General features: G+C 41.9%; 1 protein-coding gene across 19 annotated transcripts in view; it reads right to left on the bottom strand.

The window, feature by feature from the left end:
* Positions 1-12,946, bottom strand: part of NRXN3 (neurexin 3) — a 2,213,138-nt gene that overhangs the window by 1,007,772 nt on the left and 1,192,420 nt on the right. For all 19 annotated transcript variants that reach the window (XR_014968865.1, XR_014968864.1, XR_014968862.1 and 16 more), the window contains 2 exons: positions 4,527-4,646; positions 769-1,150 (listed from right to left, as the gene is read on the bottom strand). Coding sequence is in view for 14 of the 19 variants with exons in the window: in XM_085626627.1 (XP_085482753.1) it covers positions 769-1,150; positions 4,527-4,646 (502 nt within the window). In the remaining 5 variants the exon portion in view is untranslated. The remainder of the gene's footprint in view (positions 1-768; positions 1,151-4,526; positions 4,647-12,946) is intronic.

Consider the following 12,946-nt stretch of genomic DNA (forward strand, 5'->3'; position numbering starts at 1 on the left):
TCATGAGATTACGCCATAGGAATCCCTTACATTAAGTGCTGGCACGTCGGTAAATAAATAAAAAGTGACCCATACAGGCCACAATGCTGCTGAATGAACCCCTAAGGTCACTCATGCTTAGACGCTTCGTGAAAGCAGCAGTGGTTAATTTGTAAAAAACATAAGTGCTAGGGCTCTCGTCAGGAGGCAGCTTGTACCAGCCGATTGTTCTTGTAACACCGTCTAAAAAGAGCCAACTACTAACCAGGAAGTGCAGAGAGGATGGGGCATAATGGCCAGAGCTGCCGACTTCAGAGCTGGGGAACCAGGTTTGAGTCTCAGCATCAGCTAAACATTCAGCACAAATCACTTAATCTCTCTGTGCCTACCAAAAATGAGTGCGTCCTTAACTGGTGCTCATGAAACTATAGCGACTGTGATTAAGTGCCGATGCTAAGCACCGGAAACCACAGGCTCAAATAAAGCACTGAAAAGCAGATTCTTTAGAGTGATTAATACAAATGGTTTAAACACGCATTACACAAAAATCAGTGATGCCCTGTCAGTTCTTTCCCTTCTAACCTACCCCGCCACTTCCTCTTTAGGAAGGTTAGGAACGTCAGCGCAAGAACTTTTTTTTTTGCTAAAGAAATTATTACATTGTAGAAAAGGTTCAGGGCTAGACCCAATCTCTCTTTCCTGGATTCTGCGGCAAATAGTGCATTTGTACGAATAATATTGTTCCCAGGGTACAGGGAGGACTCATGAGAATAAACAAACCGCCCCTACCCTTTGACCAGCTCCACAGCAATGAAGTCGTTGCCATCGCCGCTGTTGAAGAGAATGAAGCCATCTGCAGAGATGGTCTTGAACTGGAAGAAGAGGTGCATGGAGGTGTAGGCCTGCAAGGTGGCCAGGGTCAGGTAGCTGGCCTTGGTCTTGAAGGTCACCGGGTCAGCGATGATGGACCTCATGCCAAAGCGGGCCGTCAACTCGTAGTAGTCAATGTCGCCATTCTTGCACAGGTCGATGTAGAGCAGGCCGTTGAACATCAGGCTCTGGAGGTGGCCAATGAAGCTGGAAGGGATGACAGACATGTAGCGCTTCTCCGTGATCACCCCGGTCTCGATGTTGTGGAACTCTAAGCGGGTATGGTCTCCCACCATCGTGCCTTCAGAGATAGAGAAATCCATTAACAGATGTGACCTTCATTCACAATTTTGATGCCCATCCCCACAGAGTTATCCATTTAATGAAGCAAAAAAAAACAGGCCAAAAGATTCGATTGTCAGAGACAAGTCATTGGAAGAGATGACCTATTGAACCTAAAGAACAGGGATTATAGCTAATAATGGGTAGTGTAAGGAAAGTATGCAATGCTGCAAAGTGCTTTAGATTCCAGTGTTTCCCCCTTCGCCTGTCAGGAGAACTTACCACGAACGCCAGTCGTTCCTTCACAAGTTACTACATTGCGCGGCTTTAAATCACCGAAAGTACACCAGGAGTACCTTTACATTAAGAGTTTTACATTAAGAGTACCTTTACTTTACATCTTTAAAGGTAAGTGATATCAAGTTACAATCATTTATAGTTTGTTTCATTTTTAAACATCGGTATATAATTTGAATGTAATTTTTGTAAGTTTAAATATACATTCCTTGTAAATTATATAGCACTTTCTAATTTCATTCTTAAATATTAATTTTAAGTATTTATTGAAATAAATTTTAGATTTAATATATTATTCACTTAATTATTTTAATACTTATTAATATTTTTTTTAAGTGGTAACCCCCCAAACCCGATGTATATGATTAGAACATCCTGAAGAAGTCTTGTGTGTTGAACTTGTGTTGTTGAAACGTTCTGAGCTATTTATAAGAAACCAGCACTCTAACGGTGCATTTATTGATCATCAACTTTCCGTCTAATCGAGAGGATGCCATCTTCATATTTTACTTCTGTCTTTACCAGTTAAGTGCACATTATTTTTGTGATTCTTTGTTGGAACACTGTTGTCTATTTTTTATCCTTCATAAATACATGTATGTACCTTTTTCATTATAATAGATTTTTTTACTTAAAGATATCAAGAGCACACACACTTTTTACATTTAGTTCGAGGCCACTGACGTCCTGCTTCAGGTTCACTCACAATACATTTACAATGATACATATGGTTATCTACACATCACAGTACAGTTGTCATACTGCAAAGCATCGATGCAGTTCATTATTTATGTAACTACGTTTCACTGTAATTACAGAAAACAACGATATTGCTTTGTATGGATAAGCTATCAGTAAAGTATTATACAACCAGTTTGTCTCAGCATAGTAAAAAGATAAGCTTTGACAGAGTCTTTCTTAGACGAATGAATCTCCGTCCACGTTGGCATTGTCATTGTAATTTTGCAGTGGGTAAATGCTTCCATCTTGTGGAAAGGTAATGAATTGCACTTTGCTTTTTTTTTAGCCACAACTGCAGCAATGGATGTGGAATAGAGAAACAAGATTCGCGCCAAGGGTGCATGAGGAAATGCTTTGTTTATTGTATATTCTGTGGCATGTATTTAAAACGTGGGAGAGTTCTTAAAGATCAGCAATCGTTTTGTTTATCGAGTGTGCATTAAACATATTCCATGACAAAAGAAAAGCGATGATATGGAATGACAGCAACCAGGTAAGTGTTGCTGCGCGAGCATTGCCGCCTGGAATGAGTCTCAGGCACGTTATGGGAGAAAGGAACCATTATCCGTCAAACTCGTCAGCAGGAGGGAAACACTGCGGGGCAGATTTACAAGCCCCTTGCGCCACTTTTGCGTCACATTTCCCATGTTAAAAGCTTGTAAATCTGCCCCTGCATTTCCCCGGTCTGTCCGCTCCACTGCTCCATTTTGTCAGCCCTGCAGTGGCGTCGCTTTTTGCCGGTCTGAAACCATGTTGTCTGAATGTCTCTCTGTCTGTCCTGTCAGTTTCCCTCGTTTCCTCCTTCCACAGTTAGTTAGCTGGGACGGCCAGTGCAGTCCTAAGGAGAGCCAGGCTATCAAATAACTGACATAGCAGCACAACTTGGGGAACAGCAGCGCTGACAGACTATTTTGATGTTTGTCAAGTAAACTTGTGGTACCTAATACAGTATGGCACAGAAAGTAGACTGCTATAGGCCCTAGGACTTTCAAAGGTAACGCATACAGACACCCGGGACACAGAGAAGACCTGTGCAGTGGCTGATGGCCTGGAATGAAAACATGGACAGCGAACATTAAACAAAAAAAAATCTACGTATGTCGTCATTGTAACAGGAAGCCTTATACCCTCAAGTGGAATTACTGATACAACGAATATCAGTAATTCTCAGGAATACAGAGTTATCTCAACTTCCAGGCTAAGCAGCTACTACGAGATGGGCAGAACCACATGCCACCTGGATATTTGTCCAGAGAAAACTGATTAAAAATGCAAATCGCGTGGTAATCGAGTGTGCAAACTCCTTACCATGTGCTTTGCTCCACTCCAAATGGGTTGGTAAAATAGAAGCTAGGAAACGTCATATCCTGTGGTGTAGGCATTACTGGGTGTGGTGGTACCTTCGAAAAACGCAGGCCCCTCCACATGAGGCCCAAAGTATTTTAATTGCAGTAAGAAGGCTACAGCAGAGGTTGTATTGGTTCTCACTCTCTCACAATAAAACGTGACTGTGCGAATTCATGACTGACTGAGAGGTTTCATGTCCAGGAATAACACTACAACATGAGGATGCAACACGAAATGATGGTGATTGGAAAAGGGGACATTCAAGGGGAAGTAAGAGCAGTGCTTTAAGTGGGCCGGGTTTCACCGGTGCTGAGCACCGGCAGTTTTTTGAAGGGGGCCTCGAAACGGGTCGCTATCGGGCTCTGTTTTGTGCCCTGGCACAGGCGGTCCGTTTTTTTCCAGACTGCAGTTACAGCAGGCACATCGATGTGCGCCTGCTCACACTACTCACTTCTCACTAGTGGAGAAGTTACGGCATGACGTCATGCCAGGTGAGTGTTGCAGGGGAAGGGAAATCCTTTAAAGAGAGTTATTTTCTCTCTGGATTTCCCTTCTCTTTTTGAAACTTAGGAGCAGCAACATTGTCGTGGTATCACTAGGGATTTAGGTGGAAGCTTTTTGAATATTATAAACAAGCCATTGTTGCTGCTTATTTATCTTCTGCAACTAACAACCATTGACAAAGCCAATACTCCTGACTTGTAGGTATAATGTTACTTGTTGTATCATATATCTGGATGCAATGACAAAAACAGCAAAATACAAGTCGGCGGCACACTACGCTGAGCACAGATTTGTAGTTTGTGTGTTTTAAGCCACGCCCTTAATTACATTAGCCACGCCCCTGTGAGAGACCCTCCAGTTTTTTCATCCCACTTAAAGCCCTGAGTAAGAGCGTACGAAAGGAAGTAAGAAGCCAGGGATTAATTCTGACCGAGGAAGACATTCAAAGGATGAGGAAACAGACTTGACATTGAACCACCCATGTGTGGAGTTGATTGGAAACTCACCTTCTGCCACGTCATCATCCACAGTCAACTTAAGGCTCTTGCCGCGTCGCACAACACGGACCGTGTGCCACTCGTTGTCGCTCAGCTTTTGCCCAGCGTACAGTATCTCTGGTCCCTTGCCTGGGAACAACGTTAATCCAAGAGTTAGTGGTGGCCAAGGTGACCATACAGAACCCTACTGTCTACTGAACCCAGCCTTCTAGGCCTCACTGCTTGCACTGTGCTAAGGGAGGGTGTCCCCAGAGAAGGAGTGGGCCTGTGGGCGACCTGCGAGGTGAGACGGAGAGAGTCAGCTCGGTGCCAAGCACAGCCATAGACTGCCTCTCTCCCAGTGGGTCAGGAATTCTCCGTATTCACTCGTGGAAGGGACCCCTCCTGCCTCCAAGCTGGATACATAGGGCACCTCGTGTATCATATGGTGAATGAAGGAATCAAAACTGTGATGCGGTGTTGGACCAGGAAGAAATAGACTCTATGAAAGCAAGGGTAGCTTTTATTGGGTCAAGGTGAATAAGGGCATGGATGTCACAGATGGAGGCTCATCTTTCAAGGAAAACAAAGGTCCCTTCTGCTACAGGAAACCAGTGTTAGCTGTAGTCACGTGAGAGAACGGGGTTGTGGCAAAAGTATTGGGGTTAACCCAAGAAGTTTTGAATAATGCTGTTGCTTGGGTGACAGAAATTTCAGTGAATGGGATTTGACCTGTATATCGGAGAATTGTGTGTCTCAATGTAATGCCCTATAAAGACACCACACACCGTCCGTTCTCATTCCCACACAAAGGTTTTATCTTTACCCTTCCAGCAAGTAAAAACAAAAAATATATACAATTGTAGTATATAAGTGAATTTTAAAATGTATGGATTAACACAACTTTAAGATGTATCGCTGGTGTTATTCCTTGAGTTAATGTAAAGGGAATCGGCCATGGGATCTCAAACAGTGAAACGACTTTCTATAACCCGCTGTCATCAACTATGTGCCCGTCTCCCTGTTGCCTTCACCTAAATGTGTAGTTATCCAGCTTGAGGGAGTGACTTGGTCCCTGGAGTCCATCTTACACTTTGCCTGGCCAAGTGCTGTGTGCTGCTTTGGTGGCTCTTTCTAATTGCAGTAAATCTGTGAAGATGTTTATGGGTGAATGCATCGCCTGGCAGTAGGGCAAGGAACGTGTCAGGGATTGCTAGAAAGATTTACTAACTTTCAGAAGTTTTCTGAGCAGTAGACAAGCTATATTCTTTTCTACATGTTTACATTGCAAGCTTCTTGTTCAGTATTCATTTGCATAATGATTCACAATTCCCAAAGACATACATTTTCTGAATATGTTGGTCAATGCCGTATTTCATTGGCTCCTCCACAAGTTTAATAACTATTTATTGCTCCTCCACAAGTTAATTACACGTTTCTTGCTTCTCCAAAAGGTAATAACAAGCTGTTGCTGCTTCACAATTTAATAGCTAATTATGTTTTCTCACTTGGATTGCAAATAGTCAGGAATACTGTGCTTCTGGAATGCACTAAGCCAGGGTAACATGGCTTGTCGTCACTTACTGTTTTTCAGTGGATGGAGGTAACCACCCCAGACTTCCTCGATTAGAAGTTGTAAAAACAGAATGACTTACCTGATTCATTAAAATGCTTAGTTCAGTCGGCCATCTTACTCACCGTCATCCTTAGGGGTTCAGGTGTCGGATCCCCAGTAATACCCACTGCAGTAAATTTGCAATACACATTGAGTGTGAAGTTAGGTACTCCCAATGACTAAAACGGGAGCTCATGTCTTCCCATGCCTCTAGAAGTAGACGCGGTGGGTGAAGATTGATTGTAAAAGCAAGGTTATATGCCACATCGCGATTCTACACTTTAAGTCTGGAATGTCTTCATTACCCTGCCAGACGCCAAAGTACCCTACTAGTGATCTGTGTTGATCCCAGGACCATGGTGAGTTTTACGTTGGCCATTATCCATTGCCCAGTGAGATACACAAACCAATTGCCTCTTTGACTCAAGGACACCCTTATACAGCACAGTATGCAAATAGAAAAATACAAAAATAAATAAAAATGAATTTAAACTTGTAATATTAGTATGTAACAGTCATAAGCAGACACCTATATAAATCACTTTATAAAATGTAAACATAACAGATACCCCTACATCAAAAATACAAGTATGTAGATTTTTAATGAATAAATAAGAACAACAAATAATTTATCTCTATCTAATATTATACACACACTCAAAGACACTTCATGAGGCATTATATATCTCAGACACACAATCACATACAACACAATTGTAGCTGGTGTCATGTTCCTAAGTGTCTTTCAGCGGCCAAGGGCAGAGCCCATGGTAGGGGCTGTATATATGTGCGTCCACTTGTGATGATTGCTCAGTGTGTATAATTTTCCTCAAGTGATTGCAGTTTTTCTATTCTTTCCAACTCGTAGTTCTATGTAGCGTTCTACATAGTGAGATCACATAATTAGTTGCACCGTTCAGTTGTATCTTGATTTGTACATGTAACCCCCCTCCCACTCCCTGATTTAAGGGGGTGGCACAAACTCCTACTACCAGACATAATTCTTGACCTGGAGTTGCTGAAGTGAATTTAAGTGAGGATTTGCTCCCAGCAGTAAGCGTAAGTCTATGTGCATGGTCATTTTTGCCTATAGATATACCTTTGTGAATCAGATGCTCTGTACAAAGACTTACAAAGGTAGCTCCTCTGTTTTGAGACAAATTAGCAAAATCTCCTTCTTCAGCCCGGCAAAGTCGCACCTTAAGTCCCATCTTAAGCCTGGGATAGTCACCCATACAAAAATCTCATTGTTGACATCCAGGCCCAAGTCCATAAGAGCCACTGCATCCTAGTGTGGAATGCTCAAAGCCTCAGTATTCAGTACTACCATCCTCACTGTCTCGTCTATGAGCTAGACACCCTTCCATCGTCACTATTCTGGTGGCCTGAAATCATCTGAAAATACACGTGTGACACCAACCTTCTGCATCCAATCATGTGGCCCACGAAAAATCTATTGTACAGCCCGGAACTCTCAAGTATTCTACACCTTGAACCAAGACTATTCAATCCAGTAAATCTAGGTCTGGGGCCATCATGCATTTAACATTTAGGAAGTGACAATCATACCAGACCTGGGACCCCCAATATCCTTGAGTCCTGCATGTCTCCACATGTAGACCCACAACCCTCACAACCTTTGGGTCTAGCATGCCTGCTCTTGCAATCACTGCTATCATACAGTTTGGAACCCACACACAGCTGTACATAGTGCTAAAAAAAGGAGGACCAATATTATAGATGCAAAACTTGGTTGTTAGTATCCCCCAAATGTGATCTCGGGGTAGAGTATTCTACGACGGTGCACTAGGGAAATAAAATAGAGATGACTATCCATATAGGAACTTGTACCTCCATCAGTCTAAGACGACTCTTGAATTTTCCACAGAGAAGCGAGGACAATCTTTTCTACAGATACTTAAGAGCTACAAGCTGCTTGTTGACCACTGCTACCCTGCCCCACTCTCTGCATAGAGCTATCTGGTCCATTGATGACCATCTGTTCTTCAGGAAGTGAACTACAAGTAAGCTCAAGTCAATTTTAGGGGGCTGGGGCGATCAAACATTTATGTTTTTGTTTCCTTTGAAAACCTTGTGCTACCTGTGAATAAACATGGATGCACTTGGATCACTAATTTCAGAGAAACCTGTGCAAGGATTCAGGAGTCGTGTCCCAAATCTGGATATTTTTTTTATTTGCTTTTTTTGACGGGGATTGTGGGCTTTTCCATTTCCTATAGGAGGGTAGATCTCAGCAGGTTAGTGTGAACTATATTTTTGGTTTTCACACCCCCTGGGGAGAGTAGTCCCCAATAAGACAGTGCAGCAAATCAGACCGAAAGTGAGAAGGAACCTGCTACATCTCGAAGATATAAATTTGCATTTTCTTATGCTTAATGGCTAACCTAAAAACCTAATTAAACCTAGAAAGAGCTCCTTGGTAAATGGAGACTGGATATGCCAGCTGATAACACTTATATGTATAATCCCCGAGTCTGGTTGGAAATTGTACCAATCATATTCAAAGAAGATATAAATACACAAAGAAGGCTTCCTTCCTAACTACCTTGTTAAGAGAGCTATCACATTGCTCTATTTGGCAAGGACTATGGAGGCATGTATTTCTTGGCCACTTGAATATTATGGAAAAGAAAAGCATCTTTCAGGCAGCACAGAATTATGCGATTATAATCCTTTGATCTACTATATAAATTAGAGTTTTAAGTATTAGAATCATTAATGAGAAGCACTTTATTATATATAGAACATCGTTTACGCACTTTATAAATAGTTGCTGCTAGGTCTTCTGTATTTTGAAGTTTGTTTAATGAACTCGGTTACTTGAAATTGGGAAGTGAGAGCTAGAACATTACCGAGAAGCACTTTATTCTATATTGACTACAAAACGAATAAGGGGAATGAATTCGGGAAGTTTAGTTTATCTTTTATTTTCTCTGTTTATGATACAATGGATTGTGCTTTGTATGATTTTTTCCTGTCACATCCTAAGAAAATAAAATAAAAAACGTTCATAAAGCAATTAAGTGTAGCTGTTAATAAAGGCTCACATTGTTACCTCACCTAAGATGGCCATCCAGACAATGTCTTATGGCTGCCATTAAGTAATATCCGATACCAAAGGGGATGATGGACGGAGCGTTTGAGCAAATCAAACACTCTCCCCCAGTCAACTGATCTGGGTTTAATCCATAATCATTCTTTAGCTCACTCCACCACCCCAGTTCAGACATGGACATATGCAAATCAGTCTGACCCTGTGCCTCATGGGAACAGTCCAGCCCGAACTGCCAAGCCATGTCTTCCCTGGACCGGAAACAAGCATCCTGGGACCGGTTTCGGGTTCATAACCCTCATCAGCCAGGCTATCTTGAATCCAGTGGCAAAGTGAGCAAGGGACCCACGTCTGGGCATACCCCGCCAACTTAGGGCGAACAAAGTGATACCAAAGGGGATGATGGACGGAGCGTTTGAGCAAATCAAACACACCCCCAGTCAACTGATCTGGGTTTAATCCATAATCATTCTTTAGCTCACTCCACCTCCCCAGTTCAGACATGGCCATATGCAAATCAGTCTGACCCTGTGCCTCATGGGAACAGTCCAGCCCGAACTGCCAAGCCATGTCTTCCCTGGACGGGAAACAAGCATCCTGGGACCGGTTTCGGGTTCATAACCCTTATCAGCCAGGCTATCTTGAATCCAGTGGCAAAGTGAGCAAGGGACCCACGTCTGGGCATACCCCACCAACTTAGGGTGATCAAAGCGATACCTTGGCAGTTGACTGGGGGTGAATGTTTGATTTGCTCAAACGCTCCGTCCATCATCCCCTTTGGTATCGATTTAGCAAGTATCCGGCAATGGTTTTTCACACATCCTTGACTTCATAGCAACCCATTATTCTCTGCTTTTAATCTAATTTAAATTACATGTAGTAATTCTCTGACATAGAGAGGCATGTGTCAGGTTATTAAATAACTATATAACTGTTATGGAAATCTCTGGTTAGAACAATTTTCGTCATATGGTAATAGTCATCTATGATATGCATTTGTTGAAGAACTCTTGCACTTCACTTCACTTATTGCACTTCAGGTGGGTGTAAGTGTAAGAAGCCGCAGGCTGCTTCCTGGAAGCACTGCAATCAGGGCCGGACTGGCTGGAGCGGGCCCAGGGCATTTCCCTGGTGGGCCGCTAGGGTGGGGGCCGGTTTTGGGCCCCTGGGGGGCCTTTTTTGTTACAGGGCCGCTTCTGCAGCATAGCTGCAATATCGGCCTCTGTAACAAAATTGGCCGAAACCGGCCCTGGCAAACAGTTTGGCCGCACCCCTAACCCCTCGGGGGCCGGCATAGCACTTTGCCAGGGCCGGTTTTGGTTCCCAGTCCGACCCTGACTACAATCATTTCTGGGTCAAATATATGTCGGTGCTCTGAGAGTTATATAAACCAACATTGAGTGGGTCTGCCCAGAACCATTACACTAACAGCTTAATTCTATTAATTTGTATTGCCTAGCTTACTCCCTGAATGAGTGATTAGTGGAATACTGCTTGCCTATGTGAGCTATTCACTCCAACTTACTGTTGCAATATCATTGAGAAGGGGCTCTGTAAACAGCAGTACGTCACCTAAGCCCCACTGGAAACCTGTAAATATATTTCTAAGAGTAATCCATCACTGTCTTTTAAGGCGGCGATGCTCAAGATCAAGTCTCTCTGGAAGCACAGTACCAAGATACATATTATTCTCAAATTGAACTTAGATCTTCTGTTTTTAATCGAGATTAGGCTCAAAGAACACAATGGTCCTGACATATCAGCAGCAGTGCCTGAGGGGTTCATGATCTTACATGCTAATCGAGAGACATGGAGAGGTGCAGGTGTTGTCATTCTCCAATACTACAAAAAAAATCTGTGGTACTCACCACTCATTCCGATGCATCTGAAGCTCTTTCCTATAATGTTTGCCCACACTCTGTCAGTTACGGGTGTGCTTGTCTATCGCCCGTTGAAGTCCACTACAAATTTTTGCTTGCATTTTATTCAGGTAATCTCTCCTTTAATACTCAAAGCCTCTAAGTTTATTCTACTTAGTGAATTTAATATTAAAATTGATGAGAAGGAAGAGCTGTTTTGAATAAATTTTCTTAACCTTTGTAAAACCCTCAATCTAATGAAGTTGACCTACCACCCCTATGAAGCAGAGCATAGCCTAGATATTATTAGTTCTGGCGTTAGCCAAGACCTTTTGATTTTACAAAAAACCATGTATGGTATATACACTTAAAGGGGCTTTCAGCCACCTCTTTTCACCCATTAGTCTGTTGTTGTGTCAGTCCAATTTTACTTCTGCCCACTAGAGCATACAGCATGGGGCAATAGGTCAGCCTACTTGAATGACTGCATTTTCCTCTTATACAAGGGGCACATCCACACACAAGGAGTTTCCTTTAGTGCCAGTGTTGCCTGATGTTACAGTAGGATGCATTTGAAGTGTGCACAGGGCACATTCCAGCTTTATCCGTTCCTGTCTCCTACCAGTGCTGTTGCAAATTCGTTTTGGAGTGGACTGCTGCTATTTCACAGCATATCATATTTTATTCCTGGACTCTGTTTCACCAATGGTTCTTTAATAAACTTTGCCCAGGAAGAAAACCAAACTTTATGGTGTTTAATTTACAGCACACGTGTAATAGTTTTATTTAAACAAAGGTGGGATGGGTTCAAGTTTCGGTTTTGGTATTCAAGGTCTTTCCTTCCTTCCTTCTTTACCTTCTCCATTCATTCTTTCCTGCTTTCTTTCCTTCTTTTATTCCTTCATTTCATTTCCATCTGTTTGCCTTTCTTTTTTCTTTTTTTCTTTCTTTCATTTTTGCCTTTCCTTTTTTCTTTCCTTCTTGTTTGCCATCTTCCTTTACTTCTTTCTTTCTCTTTCTTTCTTTTTTATTGTTTGCCATCTTTACTTTTTCTTTCCTTCTTCCCCTTTTAACTTCCCTCCTTTTTTACTTTTCTTCATTCTTTCTTTTTTGTTTTTTTCTATCCTTTGTCCTTCTTTTTCTCTTTTGTCTTCTTTCCTTCTTTTTCTTTAGTCCTTTTTTCCTTTCTTTATTTTTGCCCCTTCTTCATTTCTTTCCTTCTTTCTCTCTTTTTTCCCTTCTTTCATTCCTTGTTCCTTTTTGCCTCTCTTTTTCCTTTTCTTCTTTCTTTAATTTGTTGCCTTTTTTCTTTCCTTCTTTTTTGCCTTTTACCTTTTTCTTTCCTTCTTCCTCTTTCTTTATTTTCTTTTTATTTCCATGTTTCCCTTTTCTTTCCTTCTTTCCCCTTTACCTTCATTCCATTTTTCTTTCTTTCTTTCCTTCATTCATTCCTTCTTTGTTTCTTTTTTGCCTTTTTTCTTTCTCTTTTGCCCCCTTTTATTCTTTCTTGCTTTAGTTTTTCTTTCCTATTTTTTGCCTTCTGTCCTTTATTTTCTTTTGCCTTCTTTCTTCCTTTCTTTCTCCTTTTTGTCTTCATTTAGTCAATGTTTGCCTTTCATTTTCCTTTTCTTCTTTCTTTCTTTCATTTTCTTTCTTTCTATTTTAGCTCCTTACCTTTTATTTCCTTCTTTTTTCCTTTATTTTTTTTTGCTATATTTCCTTTTTCTTTCCTTCTTTCCTTTTTAGGTCGAGCCTAAAACAGCGCATGCGCTGTTGCTCGAATTTTTGTAAGGGGATTTTCAAAGTGCTGCAGCCGCTGGCCTAAAGCCTGCGTGCATGTGCACGTGAACGCGCGCAGCCACCATATGTCTCCTGGGTACTGAACTTCATGAAGGCGCTTTTG

The sequence above is a fragment of the Triturus cristatus genome, chromosome 9 (genome assembly GCF_964204655.1).
Source record: "Triturus cristatus chromosome 9, aTriCri1.1, whole genome shotgun sequence".
In the NCBI taxonomy this organism is placed as follows: domain Eukaryota; kingdom Metazoa; phylum Chordata; class Amphibia; order Caudata; family Salamandridae; genus Triturus; species Triturus cristatus.